The sequence below is a fragment of the Musca domestica genome, unplaced genomic scaffold (assembly GCF_030504385.1).
Source record: "Musca domestica strain aabys unplaced genomic scaffold, Musca_domestica.polishedcontigs.V.1.1 33, whole genome shotgun sequence".
Lineage (NCBI taxonomy): Eukaryota > Metazoa > Arthropoda > Insecta > Diptera > Muscidae > Musca > Musca domestica.
In genome coordinates this window covers 3,291,782-3,318,739 of record NW_026712312.1, presented here as the reverse complement: position 1 = coordinate 3,318,739, position 26,958 = coordinate 3,291,782, and the positions used below count along the sequence as shown (strand labels likewise).

The 26,958-nt window shown below is 35.1% G+C and overlaps 1 protein-coding gene across 1 annotated transcript in view; it reads left to right on the top strand.

Annotated features, from left to right (window-relative positions):
* The window catches only part of LOC101900641 (uncharacterized), a 489,471-nt gene that overhangs the window by 391,721 nt on the left and 70,792 nt on the right, over positions 1–26,958 (top strand). The window contains exon 6 of the mRNA XM_059125281.1: positions 22,968–23,880. Within this exon, the coding sequence (XP_058981264.1) occupies positions 22,968–23,880 (913 nt within the window). The remainder of the gene's footprint in view (positions 1–22,967; positions 23,881–26,958) is intronic.

Below are 26,958 nucleotides of genomic sequence, written 5' to 3'. Positions count from 1 at the left end.
GTGATTTGTTGCAAATATGTCTAAGGACTCGTTGGGGATTTTTAGAGAATGTATATGTTTTTTAAAATATTTTTAAAAATTGATATAATTGTTTAAGTAAGGATTTAACATTTAAGCTTTTTAAGGATGCATTCGTGCATTTTTTAACAATATTTTATAAGCAATCATTGGAGATTTTTATATCCTCCGCCATATGGCTAGAGAGGGTATAAATCATTGAATACGATAAAAACGTGCACCATAGAAATAACGGTTTTAGATCCTAGGTTTCTTTAGACATTTGGAGTCGCTCTAGGGATGTCTGTCCGTCTGTCTGTCTTTCTTCCACGATAAATATCGAAGGGATTATCCGATTTGATCCAAACTTAGTACATTGTATTATAATTGTCATACTTGGATCGAGTTCAAAGATGGGTAACATCGGTCTAATCCTTTTGGCACCTACCCCACAAAGGGTCAACATTTCCATAAAAAATAATTTACCTCATAGAACAAGAAAGGATTATTCAATTTCGTTCAAATTTTGTACATTTTAATATTTCTATCAGCGCTAAGTTAGGTTCATAAATGGACATTATTGGTCCACTCCATCAAGTACCTCCACCAGAAAAGATAAAAAATTGAAATAATCATAACTCTTATAAAAAGCGGTCCAGATTGTCTTCACATTTCGTACATCCCAATATTTCTAACAACTCTAGGTGTGGAATAAGGATATGACGGTTCGGACCCCTACTTCTAGTACCTCCCCAGAAAGGTTCAAAATTGTTAATAACCATACTGCTAGTAAAACGAGAAATGAACATTCGATTCCTTTCAAACTCGACACTTCTCAATTTTCCTATCAAAACAAGATGAGATGTGAAGCTATAATATACTAGACCACTTCTTTTGGTACCTCCCCTACAACGGGTCCAAAATTTTGAATAATTTTATCTCTCACAGAAAATGAAATAAGCATCCGATTATTTTCAAAGTTGGCAAATCCAAATATTTTTGTTAACACATAATCGGATGTGATGGTGGGATATATCCACTCCTTCTGGTACCTCTTCTAGAAAGGGTTCACATTTTAAATAACAAAACGCTCATGAAATTCTAAATTACTGTTAGATTCCTTCCAAATTTCACACATTCCAATATTTCATCCAACAGAAGATCTCATGTGAGCATGATAGATATTGACCCACCCCTTCTGGTACGTCCGCCACATAAAGGTCAAATCTTCAATACTTAGATCTCTTATAATTTGCGAAAGAAGTCATTGATTCTTTTTTAAATTGATAACATTTGACATTTTTCCAGCCCACTCCTTTTCATACCACCCCCAAAAATGGTTACATTTTTGATTAAGATTTATTCGCATAATATTAGAAATATATATTAGATTTTCTCGTACATCCCTCACATTTCAATAATTTTCAAAAATGATCGAATGTATCATATAAAGTGAAGGATATAATAATATCAGACTTAGGACAAATGTACAGGGTCAACAGATTTAGTAAACAAGTCGAAATATATTTGAATATGCACCCATTGACTAATGGAATACATTTATCGGCAAAACAGATCGATAATTTTTAACTTAAAAAAAATTGAGAATATATCTAAGGACCCTAGTAAATTTTTAAGGGCTGTGTTAATTTTCGTGTAAAAGCTATCACTTTTTATTTGATTTTCTGAAGATGTCTGTCTTAATTTTGGCCTTTGAAAAAGGAAAATTCAAATTCTGGTTGTTTCAATTTCTAAAGCTTCTGCCACAATTTCCAAACTATTAGGCTGAGATTGATTATTTTAAGCTCTCGGTGGGCAAAAATATGCAATTTATTCTCAAGTTCGACCTAATCGTATGCTATGTCAAAAGCTCCATATAGCGATTCCCGCTAATTATCAAAATGTTGAAGTGGGCGTAGATTTTTATATAAAAGATTAATTAGGTTAAAAAATTGGTGAAAAATACTGATTACAGGTCCTGCTTGCGAATCTGGAAACTCTGGATCTCAGACAGTGATGTTTTTTAAGATATCCAGTACTAAAAGAACTTCAACTTGGTATTTTTAGTCAATTTAGGTCTATGATTTAAATTATTTCAAAAATTCAACCCCGCCGAACTAAATACCCTCGTTGCTGGTTTAGGTTTTAATTATGAGTTTAATGAAGGACCTGTTCCCGAGAAATAATTTTAAGAATAATTCTTAACGGACTCATTTCATGGGCCTTTAAAATTTTTTAAATAAGCCCTTTCTCAATTTTTCAAGAAAATATTTGAAAAACTCCTTCCAATATCAAAAAAATAAAGTTATTAGTTTTCCAGGAATTATTTTAAAATTAAAAAAACATTGATTTCTTATATTTTTCAAATCTTTGAACTCATATGAACTCTGAATTTGATATTCATGTTCTATCTTTTTAAAATCATTTCCAGCCCAGTTTTTTTCTCTCTGCAATATTTGCATGAGTTACATTGACTTTTCAAAAAGGCAATGCCATTATTAAAAAAATAAAATCTAAATAATCACATTTGAAATTGACTTTTCTAAAATTGCATGTGTATATCTGTGTATAAATACATACATATCTCCTTAATATTCTCACGTACAAATCATCAGACTTAGTTATTATCCGGCAGACAAAAAAAAAAGCATCAAATTATTTACAAAACATGTTCTTGTTTTTCTTGCAACTGACAGGATTGTATGTGTCTACACACATTATACAGATACCTCAGAGATATACGTTCTTACCGAAATAATTCTCTCAGATATATTCCCCATAACATATTGTCTGCTCTTAAGAAAATATGCATATTTTCGTGGCTTAAGTGCGTGTGCCTGTCTTTGGCAGAACATGCATTTTGATTGGTTTTTGCGCCAGCCACACATTTTTGTTGTTTTGTGGAATTTTAATATTTTCACGATTTTTTTTGGGTTGTCACCGTCTACAGCACACAGCCTGCTGTTGGAACAATATTTACAACCGTTTTTGCCCAATGTATTAAATGTCCTTAAAAGGCCATATTATGAAGAGTGTATATGGGTTTGTGTGTCTTTTTTGCTGTAAAAGGACAGCAGTCAGACACATCAGCCATTTATTGGCTTAAAGTGGTACCCATTTGTCAATTCTTTTTTAAATACACATTTTAAATGTCAATTCTCTCCTGAGTACATGTATAATGAACATTTTGAATTTAAACCATTTCCATGGACATTTATAAGCTATAGATGCATGCATGGAACGTTGTTCTTACAAGAAGATAGATAGTTTGAGCTGAGCTGTTTGTAAAATTTATAGATTTAGTGAATGAATTTTTGTTTTAATTACAAAATTGCTTCCAAAATTGTATGTACATATCCCTCTAATTTTATATAAATAATGCGCCATCAACTATGCCACACTTGTTCAATTTTATTGAATTTTGGATCATAGAATCCAGTATCGGTTGCCTAAGTTGGACATAAACTATACAGATACTTGTAAGTGCCGCTTCTTCTTCAGTCCACCTTAAAATTTTCGATTTGTTCCAACCGTTCGTCTTAGGCCTTTTTAGTACTCAAAATGCCCAATATGTTCAGTTTGTTAAAAATTTTAATCAAAAGTTTAGAAATCGTGCTACATTTTCAGATTTCCATGGTTTTATAATTTATTCAAGTATTTCTTCTTCGGAAATAATAATAAAAAAATTTACCTTTAATACCAAAAAGTCTTCGAAATCCTTCGATTTGAAGTTTACCATGGAGGATATTAGTAACATCATTGCACAATGGACCCACGTCCAATTTTTCTGTCCGAAACTATTTCAACGTCTCCATATGTTAACCCTAGAAACCAACAGTGACCTCAATATAAAATTTCAGAATCTTAGATCTGTTCCTTAACTCAATACAAATTTAGTACGCATATCCAAAAAGATCTACAGCTTTTCCTCCCTAGACAGCAACAGTGATCCAAAATTAGAACCATTTACAACTTTTCGAACAATTTTGGTGCGCATTTCCAAACCACCACAAGATCTCGTCACAAGATACCAACAGAGACAAAAATATCAAATTTCAGGATTCCAACTCAAATTTAGTACTTTCGTGTAATTTTAGATTGCTACAGATATGGCAATATAAAATTCCACGTTTTCAGCTCTATCCCTTCACCAAATTTAGTACCACTTACTATTTTTCGAACAACTATAGTACGCACTTCCAAAGCCTTCTCCAAATCTCAGACCCAGATACCAGCAGATACCTCAATATGAAATTTCGGGAATTAAGCTCTATTCCTTCACCCAATACCCAATCTAGTACCACTTAGTACGTTTCGAACAATACCGGCTTCAAATTAACAAATACCAAATTTCAGATTTCAAGAAACATCTATTCACCCAATACCCAAGTGTACCAAATATAGTACTTTTCGTTCACTTCTAGTACACATTTCCAAAACCAACTTTAAATATCGAACCTACGACCAACAGGGATCCCAACACTAAAACTTGGAAATATCAGCTTCATCTGTACATATTTCCAAAACTACCGCCATATTTTATCCACGGACGGATTTCTGCTCTATTCCTTTACCCAATACTAAGCTTAGTACTATTTAGTACTTTTCTTAAAAATATAGTACACATTTCCAAACCAATCTCCATATCTCAAATCCAGATATCAACAGAAACCAAAATATCAATTTTGAGGCTTTGAGCCCTATTCCTTCACCCAATACCAAATTCCGTAACATTTAGTACTTTTCGTACAAATATGGTACACATTTCGAAAACCACCTCATACCTCAATCCCAGATAACAACGGAGACCTTTAATACCAAATTTGCAAAACCACTTCATATCTCAATTTCAGATACCAATTGAAACCAAAATATAAAATTTGATTTGAGAATTTTTAAATTCCTTCACCCAATACCAAATTTCGTAACATTTAGTACAAATATAGGACACATTTCGTAATCACCGTTAAATCTCAATCTCAGATACCAACAGTTATCTAAATATCAAATTTCTGAATTTTATTTAGATTCCTTCAAACTTGGCTAAATTTAGTACCATTTAGTATTTTCGTACGATTATGGTAAACATTTCCGAAACCTCCCCCATATGTGCAAGCTGTACGTGAACAGCGACTCTAAACCAAATTTCAGATTTCCAGCACTATCTGTTCCCCTAATACCAATTTGTACCAAATATAGTACTGTTTAGTACTTTTCATGCGCATAAAGTACATATTTCCAGAACCACACACATATTTTAACCACAGACACCAACATTGACATCTATATCAAATTTCAGGATTTCCAGTACCAAATTTAGTACTATTTAGTATATTTCGTATAAAACCACCTCCATAACTCAATTTCAGATACCAATTTCGGGTTTCCATCTTTATTCCTTCCCCAGTACCAAATTTAGTAATACTTCGTACTTTTCAAACAATTATTGTATACATTTTCAGAAACACCTCCATATCTCAATTCCTGATACTCTACTCCTCAAGACAACTCAATATCAAATTTAAGGATTTCAGCCCCATTGCTTCACCCAATATCAAATTTAGTACTATTTTGTACTTTTCGTATAACAATGCTACACATTTCGAAAACCACCTCTTATCTCAATTTCAGATACCGATTGAACCAAAATATAAAAATTGAGGATTCCAGCCCTATCCCTTTACTCAATACCAAATTTAATACAATTAAGTACTTTTCGTATAAATACAGGACGTATTTCCATACCATCGCCAAATTTCAAAAACATTTACCATCAGTAATCTAGCTATCAAATGTCAGCAGCTACACATGAACATCGACGCTTATACCAAATTTTCGATTTCGAGCACTTTCTTTTCACCCTATACAAAATTGTACCAAATGTAGTACTATTTAGTACTTATCGTGCACTTGTAGTTCACATTTCCGAAACCACGTTTTATCACAAACCTACCACCAATAGGGACGCCAATACAAAATTTCGAAATTCAAGCTTCATCCGTTCACCCTTAACTAAACTTTTCCAAATTTAGTGCTATTTGCTACAATTCGTACACTTGGTACACATTTCCAATACCACCTTCATATATCAAACTTACTTTCAAATCTCCATTCTCCTACTAAGATTCAAGTTTTTAGCTCTATCCGTTCACATAATACAAAATGTTAGCATTTTAGAAGTTTAGTACTATTTTTTAACTTTTCGTAACCTTGAAGTTCGAATTTCCAAAAATCCTTGGGTACATCTATCCTGTACTCCATCAGTGACTCTTATTCAAAATTTCACAATTCTTGCGTATTTCGCTTTTCCATACAAAGTATTGAAGCTTTAGTACATTTTAGTAGATTTCGTACCCTTTTAGTACGAATTGCCTTACGCATACCTGACCAACGTGAAAATTTTCAAGATTCTTCAAGATTACTTTAGCCGTCTAGGCGTTGATTCTCAGGCAGTCAGTCTGACTGACTATAGCTCTCATATGAAAAATATATATGAAGCCTTCTCAAAGTCATATGTTCTATATAGGAGCAAATAAAATAAGTCGAAAACGACCCGCTAGATATTTGTCTCCTCATACTAGTAAATCTTTGGATTTCATTATAGCCGAATGACTTGAGTTCCTTATATCCCCAATTATTATTTTTCATACCGCCTTGGATATACATACACAGCGATCCTCTTTTAAGGGCACATAGACCTTAATTACGTAAGCCACAATTTTGAAAATTTTTTTCTTAACTCGGTATCCCTGTACCTACACCTTACACCGATTTCATACAATAACCCTGAAATGGTGTTATCGACAGCCATAGGAATATGTGTTTCGGGTGCAATGTACCCCCAAAGTGTCGATGTATATTATTTGTATTTTTCGCATCACTCCCCTACTTTTGCTCCCATCTCTCCATTCCCTTCCTGTACCATAATAACCATACACGTACGTGTGTATTTGTTTTGATTGACAGTTAATTTACAAAAATTTACATAATAGAGTCAAATACATTTTCATGTATTTCGTTCGTTCGTTGGTTGGTTCGCTCATTCGTTCATTCATTCATTCATTTTTTCGCGTTCATTTTCTCCATTTTGTCCCTGGTGGTGATGTTACACGGACTCCGGAGGATATCAATCTATTTTTTTCGGCCACACTTGTACAAAAAAAAAAAATAAAAAAAGTGAAAAAGTCGAATGAAATTTTATTATTAAAATTTAAATTCGATTTTTATTTTCTGTTATCGAATGCAGTGGAAATAAAAACAAAGGAAGAAAAGCAAAAAAAAAAAACAATTGCATGGAATGACTTTTTTGTTGTTTTTTTTTTTTTTTTATATTCAATTTATTAAAAGTGCTGTTTAAATGGCATCAGTTGTGGATAATTTCATTTTTGTTTTAGTTCAAATTGTATTAAAGCGATTTGACAGTTAAATGTAAATAAATTCTCATGGAATTTAATAGGAATATTTAAAATAAATCTGAAATACATACAATATGCCATGCAAATTTTGAGTTTTAGAAAATCTTTATTTTTCGTTAAACCGAGAAAAGTTCTTTATAAAATATTATTTCGTATTATTATTATTTTTTTTTTTTTTTTTTTTTGCACTGGCATTTTCCAATAAAAATGTATGTCCTCGGAATAAAGGCTTACAAAGTGAAGTGTTTTTAATAGGAGATGTTAATTTGGTGTTCAACGAAAAATTTCATATTTAAGATCGGCTTTTTCTTTCACATCTCTAACTTATCCCGATTTGACGAGGCTAGAGGAGAACCAATCTAGCTCAATCGAACAAGCCAGTTCATTATCTAGTACCGTATACTCCGGTTGTTAGTATGAGTGATATAAAGTTTATGAAATCACTAGTGAATCAGATTAACATAACTCTAGACAAGATAATTCACAATTCCAAATTTATAATCAACAATTCCAAAATTTAATACAGGCCTTTAGGTTACATGTAGATTCATTTTTACAAAACATGGGTCATGCCGGTCCACGTTTCAGTATAGGCTACATATAAGAGTATAGCCCGATTTCAAGCATTTTTATACCCTCCACCTTTGTCATTCCTTTTGTAACATCCTTAAATATTCGTTGTAGACCCCATAAAGTATATATATTCATAATGTCCGTCTGTCTGTTGAAATCACGATACAGCCCACATTATTTGACGTAGAGCGCAGAGCAATTTGTATTGTGTCTAGGATGGTTGGTATTGAAAATGAGATATATCGGTTCACGTTTTGGTATTGTCCCCATATAACGGTACCTCCCGATATTCGGTATTTTGATGATTTTTGACACATTTTTTCACGAATTTCTCTGAGAATTGGTATTTGTAGGTCTTAATGGGTCCCAGTTCTTGTGGAATCATTGTAATCATAGGTCCACATTTTGCTATAGCCTCCATATAACGGTACCTCCCGATATTCGGCATTTTAATTGTTTTTGCCACATTTATTCGCGGATTTGTCTAGATATTGATATTTGTTGGATGGGTTCTAGCTCTTTTTGAAGCAGTGTATGTATAGGTCCACGTTTTGATCATTTTTGGCACATTTTCCCATGAATATGTCTAAAAATTGGTATATGTGGGTCATAATGGGCTTTAATGTTTCTTTTACCCTAAGTTGGAGGGCATTAAAATTTTGGCCCGGCCGAACTTAATGTTTTTTTACTTGTTATCGGGATCGCCCCATAACATTTTTGCATACGTTTGTTAACTAGTGAACCAGATTAACATAACTTTAGACAAGACCCTTCACCACGACCAAAAAATGCGTACGATTTGATAATTCACAATTCCAAATTTATAATCTTAAATTCCAAGATTTGATGCAGGCTTTAAGGTTACATGTGCAATCATTTTTAAAAAATATGGATCATGCCGGTACACGTTTTGGTACAGACCACCAGGTGTAGCCCGATTTCAAATATTTTTTTTTACATTTAAGCCAGCTATTACCGGAGTCTAGACCACATCTTCAATTGTTTTAGTCCTTATGTGGCATCAAGGAGGTACAAAATCTCTTCGCAGAAAATGTAACATTGTTGGCTTGTTTGTTCGGGATACCATAGTATTTTGTTGTTTGCAAAATGGTCAGACTTAATCCCTATATTGTTGTTTTTTTTTTTTTTTTTCGTGGAGAGCGATGTAATATTTACCAGGAGGTAAGGCAGGATTTCGCAAAGAGCCACCAATCATCATCAGTTCCCAGAAAATGTTCAATGTAGGTCCAAGTTTCGGAGTACCTACTGATTTTACCCATTTCGAGGGTCTTGACAATATTTTCACTCGATTTAGCTAACATTTGTATATAACCAACTTTGGGGGTAGAGGACCATATTATTCTTATATTACATTTCAACATAGGTACCTGCATAGTCCATATATAACGGTATCTATTAATCAATGTTGTCTGATGGTTGAAAAATTCTAACTGGAGGTAATTGTGTTGTCTTGTATCTTGTACAATGTGGTGCAAGATACAGTGTGTTTGTGCATTGGTTTGTAACTTGACGAAGAATGGGAGATATACCCGTAGTTTCTTTTGATAATCTCCATAGAATCACTTCTCTTCATGAATTTTTGTAAGCAAATAATAGGACTAGAATTAAGAATTTTTGCAAAACTTATTTGATTGACCTAAGAACGAACCCTACACATTCGGTCAAATTTCGGAATAGCTTCCATCATTTGAAATGGTTTCAAATTTGGATATAGCTCCATAACTCACATGTATATACTTCATTCGATTTGATACTACGTCCATCAAACAACGATATTCCGCAGAAGATATCAAATATTGCCTATATATACCATTTCCAAATTTTGTCGAGATACTATATATTAAGCATAGCACTTTTATACATTCATTACTGGTTTGAATTTATTAATTGGCCCTTGGTAGCAGTTTGGTTAGCACATGACATGTCTATGTTGGAATAACGGTTAGAATACTCATTGCTAATAGCTACTGATTACTAATTACTGGGCCCAAACTGTTCTTATTATGACAGATACAAGTATTGAAAATTTTGACCCTTTGTGGGTGAGGTACCAGAGGGGTTCGCAGACATATATCATCTTCACAACAGATCTTGTGTTAGCAAAAATGTTTGTATGTTGTGGAATTTGTTTTTCAAAATCTTGAAGCATATGTAGGGGAAGTACCAGAAGGAATGGTCCGATCTGCCATCTCTGCCATCTTTATAACGGAACTTGTTTTAAAAGAAATATTGTGACATGCCCAGTCGGAATGGAATCGAATGTTAATTTCGCGTTTTATGAACTTCATGGATATTGAAAATGTTGACCCTTTGTGGGAGATGTACCAAAAAGAGTGGACCGACATATCCAATCCAAATAATTTGATGTGTGAAATATGAAGATAACCGGATTCTTATTTCGGATTTTGTGATCATTTTGGTTATTCAAAACTTCGACCCTTTGTGGGGGTGGTATCAGAAGGAATGGTCGGATCTCTACTTGCCTTAAACCAGATCTTGTGTTGATAGAAATACTGAGTTGTTTCAAGTCTGAATGTAATCCAATGTTCATTTCGCATTTTATGAGTAGGTACTTGACGGAGTGCACCGATATTGTTTCATTTTCGTACCTGACCTAGCACTGATGCAAATATTAGCAAAGTTGGAGCAAAATTAGATTATCCCTTCTCTTTTTGTGCAGTAAAATATTTTTTTTGAAAATTTCGACCTTTCGATGAGGCACGTTTTGGCCGTATCAAATGATATATACCCATTTTAGTCGTATAATGACGAATGATGAAAAAAAATTTGTTCACATCGGAGGGAGCACTAAAATTGGTTTAAGCCTTTCGCATGTAATAAACTATGTAACCCGAACCATTTTCGAATTGTAGGCACAATAAAAAATTCTGCTTGTCCTTTGCTTCCGAAAGTTTATGGACATACGAAACACAGATGGACCAGCATACATTCTCTTCCTTTCAAAGATTTAATTTCCCTCTCATTTATATTCCTTTAGTTTTCTTTCATACTAAGAATTCTACAGCATTCAATTTTTGTGCTTCTTGTCAGGAATTTTAATCAGAATGCATATCAATTCTGAAAATATCAGGTGCTATAATCGAATGCACATTGTCAGATGATAAACAATAAATTACTGAATCGATTAAAGCTCTTATCTGTACACATATACACACATACACATACCCATATATACGCATAAAAGAAAACTAATCTCTGATGAAGAATTATTAGAAAACCTGTTCAGGGTAACATATCATCCTCTCTACCTCTCCCCCTCCCCTTGACAACAATGATTTTCTCTTGTGGCAATCGAATTAAATTGTCAGCTACTTATACATGTATTGATGTCCTCATCGATTACATGAACATATTTAACTTTACTTAGTTAGCATGGCCTGACAACAACCACATGAGCACACACACACACGAATAGAAACAAATATGTAAATTCATTTGGTTAGAAAACGAGGTCAGTTGTTACAGAATGTACAATATGTATGTATGTACGTATGTATATCGGTGTTATACCAGAGACAAATACGCATACATATATTTTACTGGAGCTTTGTATATGTGTTGTGATTTGTTCTTGTCGTCGTTATGAAATACAATGGGTGGAGGTAGGAGGAGGATTCCTCTTTTTTTTCAACCGAAAAACTCATCCTTTTCGATTCTCACTCTCTGTTATTTCTATATTTATTACTCGGCAAGTACTTCATTATAAGCCCTCAACAGCAGCAACGAGTGGTAAAATAATGTTCCATGTAAATACATACATTGGAGGTGGGGAGTTACAGCATTAGGTCAATGAAAGGGGACACATGTAAAATTGTTATTTCAAAATCTTGTTGTAAAGGATAGTCATGTCGTTATGGAAGAATTAAAATATTTGCTTCTTTATATGCGTTTCTTCATCTCAAAGTCAGCGCTCGAAAAAGGAGTTCATTGTGTGCTTTTATTTAAAATACAGTTATATTCTCAAGGCCACATGTGGGTCTGTGTTGTACCACTTTAAGTCAGACATTTATGCTCTAATACCCCACAATGTAGGGCTCAGTTTAGGGCTCATTATAGTGGAAAAAACCCTTAAATAGGACATTATAAAGGAGTAAAAAATTAATAAAAATATTGGGATGTGTAAAATTTGACGAGAATCGGCTGCTTATTTCGCATTTTCTGGCAGGTACAGGGTTGCCCATATTCGACGGACCCATCTGGCAACGCCATAACTTTTGACAGAGATGTCACATCGCTTAATGACATACCGCGTTTGAAGCGTCAGTCCAAGCAGATTTTTACCATGAACCAATACACGCCACGCGAGCGCTCTGAAACAGTTGAAATTTACATCCAACAGAAGAAGTCAATTGTGAAAACTCAACGTGCTTTTAAAAAATGTGATAAGTGCGCCTTCTAAGAACTCCATTAAGCGTTTATACGAACAATTTTCGACTAGTAAGGCTCTTTCTAATCCAAAGAGGCCATATAAAAGTCGACCAAGGCGATCGGCCGAGAATATCGCTGCCGTACGAGCCAGTGTTGAGAGGTCCCCAAGAACATCCCAATAACGCCGTTCTCAGCAGTTGGGCATAGCTCGGTCCACTTTACATCGGATTATTCGCATTGATTTGCGTTTGTTCCCGTACAAAATTCAATTGACGCAAAGAATGTTGCCTGCGGACAAGCCTCATCGATTGGAATGGGTCCATGGGTCCGTCGAATATGGGGAACCCTTTACAATAATTTAAAATTTCTACCAATTGTGGAGTGGTCCGATTTATTTCATCTTTATACCAGATCTTGTGTTGGTAAAAAGTTTGCGATGTGCGAAATTTCAAGACAAATGACTCTCATTTTACTGTTATATGAGTTATAAGTATTCAAAGTTTTGACCCTAACAATGATGAAAATATTGGGATATATTGGGAACTTTGTTCAAAATTGGGCGATCTTTTTTTGTTCTACTAAATAAATAAATATTTTTTAAATAAATTATTTTCTATGAAAAGTTTGAACTTTTGTGGGGGACCGGACTCGATATATGTTTGATAAAAATATTACGATGTGCCAAGAATCGGATACTCCCTTCGAGAGATATCGTGCGCACCAGCCAGACAGACAGACGGACGGATGGATATCGCTAGATCGACTCCAAATGTCCTAAAACAGATTTGGAGTCGATCTAGCGATGTCCATCCGTCCGTCTGTCTGTCTGGCTGGTGCGCACAATAACCTACGTACCCATATGGCTGAGCGTATAATAATAAAATTCAATGACATTATGTTTGACAGTGAAACAAAATACGAAACGTGCATGCGTTTATTTACAGCAGTCTTGCCAAATATGTTGCTAATAACAAAGGTATCACTTTCTATTTTCTCAAAAAATGGATTGAGTTCAGTGATGAGCAATATCGGTTCACTCCTTCTAACATTCTAACATTTTGAATAATTAAAACTCTCATAAAATGTGATGTAATAGTCCGACAGTCTTCAAATTAAACACATCACAATATTTTTATTAACCCAAGGCCTGGTATGAAGATGTAATACATCGGTCCTCTGTTTTTGGTACCTCCCCCACAAAAGGTCAAAATTTTGAATATCCACGAAACCCCATAATTACCATCCGATTCCATTCAAACTTGGTACATCCCAACAATTCTATCAACGCAAGATCTGTTATAAAGATGGTAGAGATCGGACCATTTCTTCTGGTACCACCCCCACAAAGGGTCAACGTTCTAAATAAACAAAATGGTTATAAAATTCGAAATAAGCATTCGATTCTCTTCACACATCTCATTATTTCTACTAACACAAGATCTGCTGTGAGAATGTAATGAAATATCGGCGCAATCCTTCTTGTACCTCCCCCACAAAGGGTTAGAATTTTGAATACCCATGAAGCTCGTAAAAAGCCAAATTAACATCCGATTCCAATCAGAATTGGTACATTTCAATATTTCCATCGACACAAGATTTGTTATAGAAATGGTAGAGATCGGAAAATTTCTTCTGGCAGAGATCGGATTATTCCTCCCCCACCAAGTCTAACATTTTTGAATAAGCAAAAATATCATAAAATTCGAAATAAGAATCCGATTCTCTCCACATTTCACACATCCAATTAATTCTTCTAACACAATATCTGCTGTGTAGATGAAATATATCTGTCCACTCCTTCTGGTACCTCTTCCACAAAGGGTCTAAATTGTGAATATCCATGAAGCTCATAAAACGCGAAATTAATATCCGATTCCATTCCAGACTTGGTACACCTCAATACTTTTACCAACACAAGATATGTTATAAAGATGGTAGAGATCGGACCATATCTTCTGGTACCTCCCCCACAAAGGGTCAACATTTTGAATAAACAAAACGATCATAAAATCCGAAATAAAAATCCGAATCTCTTTAAATTTGCAAAATCTGTTGTGATTGTGATATCCAGAATGAGATGAAAAATCTGCAACCAATCACAGACTACGGTCATTCCTAAGCCACTTGTCCCAGCAGTTTGTAAACAAACAAAATCATCGTGTTTACTTGCCAAAGAGGTCAGATGTAAAGATATGCACCTTCGGTTGGCCACCAAAACTCAAGCGCCGGCCATGGTGATGGTGTGGGTCGCCATAATAGCCGATGGTCGCTCTTCGCTCGTATTAATCGACCGTGACATCAGAATAAACGCCGAATATTATCCCGAAAATATTCTGGAGGGTGTATTAAAGCATTGGGCACGCAAACATTTTGGCCGCAGACCTTGGACATTCCAACAAGACTCAGCACCATCGCACTCAGCACGCGCCACCCAAGAATGGGTACAAAATGAGGTTTCTCGCTTCATTTTCAGCGCACAATGGCCACCAAAATCTCCGGATACCAATCCGTTGGACTATTGTGTCTGAAGTATTTTGGAAAGCAAGGTTGGCACTAAAAAATACTAAAGTGTCGATCGCCTCAAGCAAGCGCTTCGCCGGAATGAGCCAAAATACTGCAGAACAACATTCGGGCAATGTGTGACGGTTTTATTGGCCGTTTGAAGGCCATAAAATTTAAAAAAAATGCAGAAAATATGGATAGACTTGTTGCAGTTTTTTATCTCACCCTGTATATCTGCGAACGTCTTCTGGTACCGCTCCCACAAAGAATATATGAATGTATGAATATAAGATTTATGATTTCGCATAAAATTGAATATAAATGTTCGATTTTCTTGTAATTTTCATCATACCAATATTTTTATCCGTATTAGATGAAGTATGAAATTCTGAGTACTTCAGTCAACCATATCTGGTACCCAACGCAAATTTTAACATATCCTAAAAATTATCACATATCTCATATAAAGCGAAGCAATACTTAGATCATATTTATTTAGGCCCTTTTTATTGGCCCTTTTCTTCGGTACCTACCCCATAGAGGGCCAAAAATTTAAATTATCATAACAGAAGTCAAAATATATTTAAATATTCGAATATATATATATATATATATATATATATATATATATATATATATATATATATATATATATATATATATATATATATATATATATATATATATATATATATATATATATATATATATATATTTTTTTTTTTTTTTTTTTTTTTTTTTGTCTAAAAATCGATCAACAGCTTTTCTTAGAAATTCAAATAATCCTTCCTCAAAGGATTTCACATATATTTTATATTAAAACCACACATTAAAATATTTTTTAATGTCCATTACCCCCCGGTATCTATTGCCCAGCCCATAGCTGTGACACATTCACATACTCAACTTTTAATGTATGACCTGAGACAGATAAAATAAAAAAAAATATGTCTTGTTCTCAACGTACACAACGTATAATGGTCGGTTGGAGTAGTAGCAAGTATGAATACTAAAGGATACCCGAATAGGACATTTTAATGTTCATTTTAAATTGCAAAACTTGGCCAGTCAGCCAGCCAGCACACCACCAATACAAAGGGGGACACTAAAAATGACTAAAGCGGGCTTAACAAACTTTTGTTGATATCAAATAAAATATATATGGAAAAGAGTCCAAAGAGATGGCCAAAAGAAACAAGAGAATATGGGTAAGAACGGCTTGCCTTCGAGGGGAACTGATGGTGGCCAATCTATTTTGCTGTCGGCAATGGTGGTTGGGACGACAGTGCATTGCAAACTTTGCTGCTGCTTCTGTTGCTGCTTCATTCATTTTTCTCTGTTCTAACATTAGTGGTTGCGGTTGCAATTTCTAACTTTTCGGAAAATGCAACACCACACAATGTGATGAGAAACTAGACAACAACAACAACAGCAACAACAAGAACAACATCAACTGTTAGTAAGGATAAAAACAAAGAATAAATGAAATGAAAAGAGAGAAAAAACCCGAGTGAATGAATGAAATGAATGCATGCGAGCAATGAAACCAAACACATTCACACAAAACATGGAGCAACAACAGCAACAACAAGAACAACGGCCAAGCCAAAAGAAAGACGATGTGAAAGGGTAATTTTTCTTTTGGCCAAATAAATCCAATTAAAACGTCATTTATGTTTTTTGTTGTTGTCGTCGTTGTTGCTGCCGCTGTTAAGAGTGCTTACGGCCCTAAAGTCCCCTTCTTTTATTTAAGCTGGTAGACCCCTGGGGCTGCCTAACCACTTCAAACGGGAATAGAAACGTGAATTAAAGAAGATGAAGAAGAAAAAAAAGAAGCGAACTTGGAGAGGAAGACAAAAACATCAGCAGCAGCAACGGCAGAAGAAAACCTACCTTCAATTTACATTCACCGGAACTGAAAATGAAATAGTAACTGAAATGGAATCACAAAAAAAAACCGGCTCCCGTTGAAGATGAACACAAATACAATATGGCCTGAAGAGTCTTCTATGCACACTGGTAGTTACCAGAAGGTTTCATTGGTTGTGGGGCTTCGTTGGGGGGAAGGGAGGAAACTAGTGTGTGGATGGAAGGAAATTAAATCCACGGTTTTAAATTTAATTCCTGATGAAAGAAAATTGGAATTAAAAATGTTTATTTGATTAGAATAGAAAATGGAATTCTTATGCATTAAATAGTTTATTTCAAATGTATTTTATGCAAAAATTTAAATATCGTTTTCAAGGGATATTTTTAATATTTAAGAATATCTAAAAAATGTGGTCAATGAATCGACACAATAATTTGTCAACAAATGTAAAAAAAAAACACTGTCCGACAAAATTCAATATTTCAAAGAATTAGTGTAAAAATCTAGCAAACTATGAAGTACGGCCGGACCGAACATTTAACAAAGACCTAAAATGGTAAAGACTAGACAAAATGCATTTTGAGCAAATGGTTTGTGTCTACAATACATAGATAAACAGCTCATGGCAAAGACATATTAATATAAAATCCACAATTACAGAAACGAATAACAAATAAAAAATTGAAAAATCCAAAATTTTGGTTTCAAAATTCTATTCCATGGGCCTTTCCGAAAATTTGTATATTGCCTTATCGGTTTAAATCAGTTAACATTGGTAACTATGTTGTTATATCGTAACAACAGAGGTATTTCCACAGGGTTACCATATTTTGACTCTGTCTTGTCCTATCTTTACACTTCTATGTCTTTGCATTTAATACCACAAGCCTTGGATAAACAACAAATTTTTATATAAAAGTATCTGAATTCAAACGTGTTCCACTTTAAACGACAAGGTCGTTTAGATAATGCTGCTAAACTTTTCAAAAAACCATAAAGTGATGGGAGGCCGTTGTATGGGGGCCATACCAAAATGGGAAATTCTATAGATAATTTTATACTTCAAGGATTGTCATCTGCCAAATCTCCTTAAATACCAAATTTTCAATTTTATGGGTAAATGTAACTACGATCATAATCATACCGAGTACCGGTGAGTATCGTTATATGTGCGCTATAAGAAAACGTGAACCTAAATTTACAATGTTCTGCCACAGGAGCTAAAACCTATTATTATCTACAAATCCCAATTCTTAGACAAATCCGTGAAAAAATGTGGCAAAATCATCAAAATACCGAATATCGGGAGGTGACGTTATATGTCGAAACAAAAAATTTTGAAATTTTGCACGAGGGTCAGTCTAATTGCGTAGGTGTGTGATAATTCTGAGTTTTTGGAATTTCGGACTACAAGTGTATTAAAAGAACTAAAATCTACTAGAATTGTACAGCTTTGCACTGGGCAAATTTTAAGTTTACGAAAAATAGAACAGTGTGGCTTGTTTGTTCGGGATACCGTAGTATTTTGTTGTTGCAAAATGGTCAGGCTTATCCCTTTATTGTTGTTTTTATAAAAACAACGTTTGTTTATTAGTGGAGAACGATGGTAATGTTTACCAGGGGGTAAGGCAGGGAATACCTAGGTTTCGGAAAGAGCCACCAATCCTCATCAGTTCCCTTGTTTTTGTCTGGGATATTCTCCCCAGAAGTTATTTTAAAAATAACTTCTATGACAAAAAACATTTTTTAGCCAGGTGACGAGATCGTAAGCTCAATAGAAGAGGAACCAAAGAATTAAATAAAACTAAAACTCTTTTGGAAAGTCTTCTCAATCTTACAACCGAACTTATTAACATTTACATCTTTCTCCACTTGTTATGCTTTCGTTCAACCTGAACGAAAAATTCTAAAATGGTACTTGATATTTGGTATGAGAATCAAGGTTCGCAAGTAAGTTTGATGTGTGAAGGTGGTTTTGGAAATATGTGCTACGTGTTCGAATCGTGCTAAATTTGGAACCGCTTGGTTTAGGGTCAACGGATGAAGCTGGAATTTTCAAATTTTGATTTGGTGTCGGTATTGGTGCGAAGGCGTGGGAAAAGCCTGGGTTTTTGGAAATTCGAACTGAAAGTGTATTCAAAATACTAAAATATAATATACATTGAAAAAACCGAAATCAGTTAGAAGAAGAAATTTGAAATGAGAGTCACTGATGAACGGATAGATGTACCAAAGGGTAGTTAGCAATTCGGTACTTGAAATTTGGTATGAGAATCAAGGTTGGAAAGAAAGTTCGAATATCTAGGTGGTTTTAGAAATACGTACGAAGTGTGGGAACTGTACTAAATGGTACTAAATTTGGAACATTTCGGTTTGGAGTGAACGGATAGGACTGGCATTTTGAAATGTAGTACTAGGGCCCCTGTTGACTTGTGAAAAAGGGTGGTGTTGAAACTGTGTACTATAATTGTACCAAAAGTTCTAGAGGTACTTGAAATCTGAAATTTGGTACAAGAGTCGCCGTTTATGTGCAGCCTGGACATAAATACATGATTTTGGAAATGTGTACTATATTTGTACGAAACATACTGAATGATACTATATTTAGTACAATTCTGATATTGAATATTTAGATCAGTGATCAGCATCTAGAATTGAGATGTGGAGCTGGTTGGGAAATAGGTACTATATTGGGTGAGCGGATAGATGTAAAATACCGAAATTCGATATAGAGGTCTCTGTTTGTATCTGGAATTGAGATTTTTAGGTGGTTTTGGAAATGTGTCCTATATTTGTACGAAAAGTAATAAATTTAGTAGTTGAAATCTTCAACACTGAGGACTCTGTTGGTATCTGTAATTAAGATATAAGGTGGAGTTGGTTTTGGAAATGCGTATTATATTTTACGAAAGTACTAAATGTTACTTAATTTTGTATTGGGTGAAGGGATAAGGCTGGAATACTCAAATTTTATATAGATGTTAAGATATGGAGGTAGTTTCGGAAATGTGTACTTAAGTTGCTCGAAAGAAGTACTAAGTGATATTAAATTTTGTATTGATTGAAGGAATAGGGCTGAAAACCTCAAATTTTATGCTAAGGTCTCGTTTTGCCTCCATATCTGAATTCCAGATATGGAGGTGATTTCATAAATGTGCGCTATAATTGTACGAAAAAAAACTAAATCGTACTAAGTTGGACATTGGTTGAAGGAATAGAGCTGGAATCCCGAAATTCGATATTGAGGTCTTTATTGGTTTCTGGAAATTACTATTATAAAATTACTGGATCGGTGTTGGTATCTCATATGAAGAGAGATGTAGATTCTTTCGGGTGTGCGCACTAAATGCTACCAAATTTAGTATTTGGTGAAGGAATAGAGCTGAACTCCTGAGACTTCATGTTAAGGTCACTGTTGGTTTCTAGGGTTTGCATATGGAGACTTCGAAATAGTTTTGAACAAAAAAAATGGATGTGGGTCCATTGTGCAAAGGTTTTTCTTATATCCTCCTCGGTACACTTAAAAATTAAATGCTTTGAAGACTTGTTATAAACTTTGAAAGACTTTGAAGACTTGTTAAATATAGGAAGATACCGATATATGGGGACTATACGAAGACCTGGGCCTGCATAGACAATTTTCTGTCAAAGACTTTAGAACCCATTAGGATATTTTTCTGAGGATACGAAATTTTAAATAATTCCGGTGAATAATTTCGCTAAAATTATCAAAATACCGAAAGGGAGGTACTGTTATATGGCGGCTAGACCTAAACATGGACTTTTATAGCCAATTTACCAAAAGTCCTACAGACCAAGCACACATTTGAGTAAAATGTACTACTTACTACTATTTCTACCTACTTTAACTCGTTCGGAAGCTAGAGTGATTTCTACAGACGGACGGACATCGTTAAATCGGCATAGAATTTTATGATGATCAAGAATATATGTTCCTTGTGAGGTCTACAATGTATATTTCATACCATGGTAGGGGGAATAAAAAGACCTAACATGAGCTGTTGGAACGAATCTAAAGTTTTGAGGTGGATTTCACGCTGACGAAGTTGCGGGCACTTACTTGTGTATATTACAAACTAGGATGATGGATGAGGACTAAAACCTCCTCAGCAAATTTTGATATAAGTCACCAAAAAATGTCGGAAATAGCATCAAATTTTGCCATAAGTCTAGATTTGTTCGAATTGGTCATCTTTGGCCTTTAAATGGCCAATGAAACCGTCACACGCTGCCCGAATGTGGCTCTGCGGTATTTTGGTCCATTCCCGACGAAGAGCTAGCTTGAGCTGATCGGCACTTTGATATCTTTTAGTGCCAACCATGCTTTCCAAAATACTCCAGACACAATAGTCCAACGGATTGGTATCCGGAGATTTTAGTCGCCTTTGTGCGCTGGAAATGAAGCGATGAACCACATTTTATAACCTTTCTTGGGTGGGGCGTGCTGCGTGCGATGGTGGTGATTCCTGTTGGAACGTCCAAGGTCTGTGACCAAAATGTTTGCATGGCCAAGGTTTTAATACACCCTCCACAATATTTTGGCGATAATATTCGGCATTTATTCTGATGCCACTGTCGATTTATACGAGCGGAGAGCGACCATCGGCTGTTATGGCGGTCCACGCGGTCACCATGACCGGCTCTTGAGTTCTGGTGGCCAACCGAAGGTTCACATTTTCAGCTGACCTCTTTGGCAAGTAAACACGATCATTTTGTATGTTTACAAACTGCTGGACAACGAATGTTTTCTCATCGGACAAAACCAAATTCGGAACTTCACCACTTTCGGCCAAGCGAAGCAACTCTTTAGCTCTTTTAAGTCTTTTTTCTTTATGTTGCGGTATATGTTCTTGCACTTTTTGGAATTTTAATGACTTTACCCCGAGCTCATTTTTTAATATTTTCCGAATGGAATATTGCGATATGTTCAGCTCACAGCCATTTTTCGGCCACTGCGAAGCGGGTTTAGATCCAATCGCTTCTTTACTTTTCGAACCATTTCTGCTGATGTTGCTGTTTTCTTCCGTCCATTTCCTTGACGTTGGGCTACGCTACTAGTATCACGGTAACGAGCGATGGTACGAGACACAAAAGATTTATTCACATTTAAATGCTGGAGTGCTCGGACGATTGTCACTTGTCGTTTTCCGACCAAATATAAAGAAATCACCCTATCACGCTTGAATTCCATCATGAATAACTTTTTTTCTGGAATATTCGCATCAAAATGCTTTTGTACGCTTGTAAACAATATAATGAACTGTCACTGGAATAATTTTAACAGCTGTCGGACGAGTGGCTTAGAAATGACAGCAGCCTGAAGATGGCTGCATTTTTTTCATCTCACCACAAAAAATACCGAAAATATTCCCTACTTTTTTCGAGTTGACGCCTGAAAGTAACATAGAAATCCGTTTCTGTCGAAAATTGTCAAATAAGAAATATTCTATACAAAATTTCGTTTTCAATCTCAGAAAAAACCATATATCTAGGTACAATAGTTTTTAGGAAAATTATATTTCGAATGTGTGTACCAAAAGAGAATATAACGTTTTCACTGTTAATTTAACACGTATCCAATCAGAGTCAAAATTGCCTTTAGACTTAATTTTTTGCGAAATGTTCCAAAAGAAGAACTATTCTAGATCAAATTTTATTGGGAGTCTCCGAACAAAAGAAATTTGTATATCCAGTAGGTAACATGATGTGGAATATTTTTTCACAATACAATTTAACCATGAATAATTTTTCTACAATCGTGGATAACGTTACCGCACAAAAGAAGATTTTCTGTACCCTGTATATATTATTCTGCAGCAGAGGTTCTGTGTTAATGAAAAATTATGCCTTTCAATTTATTTGTTATGCCTTGAGTTTCCATCATTTTCGGCTTAACTCAAACAACAACAAAAACCATGAATGGCTCAAAAAATGAACACATATGTTTTGAACAAAGACTGGCATGAAAGGATCAATCATCTTTTTTGTTTCTTTTGTATGGATTTAACTTTCACCATTGTCCTCCTCTTTTTTGTATTCCTGCAATCCTTTGCAAACTGCCTCTGTCATTAATCCTTTAGGCCATACGATTTTTTTGCCGGTTGCCTTAATTTGTTTTCTCATTGTTTTGTTTCCGTCTTTTTTTTTAACATTTGTTTTTGTTTTCATTTCTCTTGCAGCTGGCTTCATCTGGCGATGGCCATAAAAACGACCCACCGTTGCCTTTGGATTTAGATGTTCCCTATAATGATGACTACAGTATTTACCATAATGCGGATACAAATTCTGAATCCAGTTCAAGCGCTACATTAGCGAATTCCAATAAAAAAGAAGAAGAAGAAGAACAAAAGCGTAAAACGCAACAAGCATCTGTGATAACGTGGCGTAATGCTGGTCAGCAGCAGACAAAGCAGGGTGGAGGAGCAGCATCAGACACAACTGCCAATACTCCACCACCACCATTTACTCCCTCGTCCTCGTCCTCCTCCGCATCATCATCATCGACGAAATACAATCGCAACCGTAACATAATTGTTAGTAATTATAATCCTAACAACAACAACAATAATAATAACAATGGAGACAGTTCATACAACAACAACAATGTGAGGAAAACCTACACCAAACACAAAAACATCATTGTCAGCACCTACAACAATCGCTCATCGTATGACGACTTCAATGACAGCAACGGGGGCGGCGGTGGTGGTTTCTTCAACAACAACTGGACCACCATCTTCATGGGCAATGATCGACCGATCCACAAGACCCATGTGGAAATAATCACCAAAAATGGTGCCACCAAAAAACCCAATATCATTGTCAATAATTACAATCCGGAAATAATGATGGCGCCCAATCCACACAATCCCAATTTCAATAGCATGCTAATGACCAGCTTGCTAAGCAATCGTGGCGGGGATTATGGCGATAGCCCGAATAGTGTAAAGTCGCTGTATGATCGTAAGATAACGTGCATGTTGTATCTGCAGGCGGATCATACATTTTTTCAGAAAATGGGTTCAGATGAGGCGAGCATTGAGGCCATAACGCGACATGTCCAAAGAGCCAATTCGATATACAAGAATACAGGTAAGTGGGAAAAGAAGCAAATATAACTAGTTGTAAAAATATTGAAGTATTTCAAAATTTTTGGAATGTGAAATTTTAAGGTTGGATGAAATTATTTGACTATTAGAGCAGTCGTTAGAGGGAGATTTTAAGTATTTTTCCAGGAAATATTTTCACGTCTTGATGATGAAATGTTAAATTTAGATTTGAATATAGTTAATTTTGATATTTTCTCGAAAATGTTGAAACATGCGCGAAGTACCAGAAATAGTTTGCCGAAGTGTTCGACTTTTTCCAATACTGGGAAAAATATTGTGATGTGCAAAATTTTAGAAAATTAGGCATTTGTTATCAATTTTATGTAAATAACAGCTAATCAAAAATGATAGCTTTTGTGGGGGAGGTACGGGAGGAGTGAGCCGATTAATTCCTTAATTCACGCCAGATCTTGAGAGAAAAGTTTGAAAAGAATCGCTGGCTTGTTTTGAGAAAAGTTTGAAAAGAATCGCTGGCTTGTTTTGCAAGTTGTGAGAGATATAATTATTTAAAATTATGACCCTTTGTGGAGGAGGTTACAGAGGGGATGGACCGATATATGTAATCTTGTCCTAATAAAAATGTAGCGATGTGTGAAATTTGAAGAGAATCGAAAGGTTATTTCGCATTTTATTTGCGTTTTGGTTATTAAAAAATTTGAGTCCCTTTGTGGAGGTGGTACTACAAGAAGTGAGCCCATATCCACCTGATCTTGTGTTAGTAAATGTATTGGGATATGCGAAATTTGAAGAGAATTGTGGACCTTTTTCTCATTTTATGAGAGATAAAATTATTCATGGAATGGTCCGACATATAGCATCTTCACACCTATTCTTGTGTTGATAGAAATATTGGGATTATCTTGCGTTTTATAAGCTTCATGGTTATTTACATTTTTGACCCCTTTGTGGGGGAGGTACCTTAAGAAGTTAGCCCACATCCACTATCTTTATACCAGATCTTGTGTTAGTAAAAGTATTGGGATGTGCGAAATTTGAAGAGAATCGAAAGCTTATTTTAATTTTATTAGAGATATAATTATTCAAAATCTTGACCCCTTGTAGGGGAGGTACCGGAAGGGGTGGGCCCATATATCCCATCTTCCCACCTGATTATGCGTTGATAAAAATATTTAAATGTGCCGAGTTTGAAAGTAATCGGATGATTTTTTTTCCGTTTTATGAGCGTCATGGTTATTCAAAATTTTGACCCCTTTGTCGGGGAGGTAGCAGAAGGAGTGGACCCATATATCCCATCTTCACACCTGATCTTGTGTTTATAGAAATATTGGGATGTGCTGAGTTCGAAAATAATCGCTCATTTCGCGTTTTAGCAGCTTCGTGGTTATTCAAAATTTTGACCCCTTTGTGGGGGAGGTACCTGAAGAAGTAAGTCCATATCCACCATTTTTACACCAGATCTTGTGTTAGTAAAAATATTAGGATGTGCGAAATTTGAAGATAATAGAGTATTTATTTCTCATTTTATGGGAAATTTTTTTATTTATATTTTTTTCAAAATGTTGACCCGTTGTGGGGGAGGTACCAGAAGGAGTGGTCCAATATATATCATATTTATACCAGATCTTGTTTTGCTACAAATAGTGAAATGCGTGAAATTTGAAGACAATCGGACCCTTATTTCAGATTTTTAAAAATTTATAATTATTTAAAATATTGACATTTTATGGAGGAAGTACATGACGGATTGGACCGATATTGTTCGTTTTCGCAACTGACATAGCACCCACAAAAATATTTGGATTTGCACAAAATCAGATGATCCTTTCTTGTTTTATGACATAAATTATTTTCTATGAAAAATTTGATCTTTTGTGGGAAATGTACCAGTAGGTACCAGTGGACCGACATTGCACATCTCCGAACTCAATCTAATTTTGACAATAGTATTACGATATACCAAATTTGGACCTAATCGAATACTACTTTCGAAAGTTATCGTGCATATCAAAGAGCCAAACTGACGAACGGACGACCGGACATCGCTAGATCGACTCCAAATGTCCTGAAACGGATTTGGTCCAAAGGGACCTAGGGTCTAAAATTGTTATTTCGATGAGGCAAATTTTTGCCGTATCCCATGATCTTTACCCTCTGATCACCATAAGTGTATAGTCTTCGTATGCTTTCAAATTATAACCATTTTGTAGAACCGGATAAGCCCGGATTTTTTATCCGTACTTTTGTGTCGAATAAGGGGGTGACCATGTATTTCTCCCAAGGAACATGTAGGCTATAGTGTAGTTTACAGATCTTAATACACCATTTCGACTTGTCATAGGTTATTCAAAAAGTTCTAGTTCGTGTATTACTACGGAATCGGTTCAAACAAACCCATCATATGTATCCGAATTTTAGGGTAGAATAACCGGGTATCCATGTATCATATGATCATTTCTAAGATTGGCTATTTTCATATGCTTTCAAATGATACCTATTTTGTGGAGCCAGATAAAACCCGGATTTTGCATCCGAATTTTCAGGTCGAATAGCCGGGTATTCATGTATTTATCCCCAAAAAAATCAGGTCACAATGGGATTTATGTCCGCTATTCGATTATTTGAAACCAATAAGAATATGCCTGGAAAGAAAAAAACTATTTGAAATTTACTTTCTTAAAAACAAAATGGATTTTTTTTCTTTTTTTTATCTTAAAAAACAATCCTAAACATTTCAATTACTTTCTAAAAAACACAAAAAAATTCTAAAATTTGACAATCAAGGCAAATATTGTCCGCGACTACATATCAACATAGTTCTTCTATTTTTTTTTGGGGTGTGTTGGCGACAATTTACCTAGAAAAAAGCCACAGCGGAAAAAAAAGTATTGCAGATACTCGAAAAGTGAGTATCACCATCGCCATCACCACCACCAAATACAAACAACAACAAATAACATTGTGCAAAACTGCCTGTACAGGCTTGTTGTTAATGTTTAGTTGTAGGTATAAGGGGCGGGGGGGAATGACGATGACAAATACCGAAATAGACCGCCAAGGATAATATTTGTTTTACATGTTGTGAAGTGGCCGGTGAAGAAGA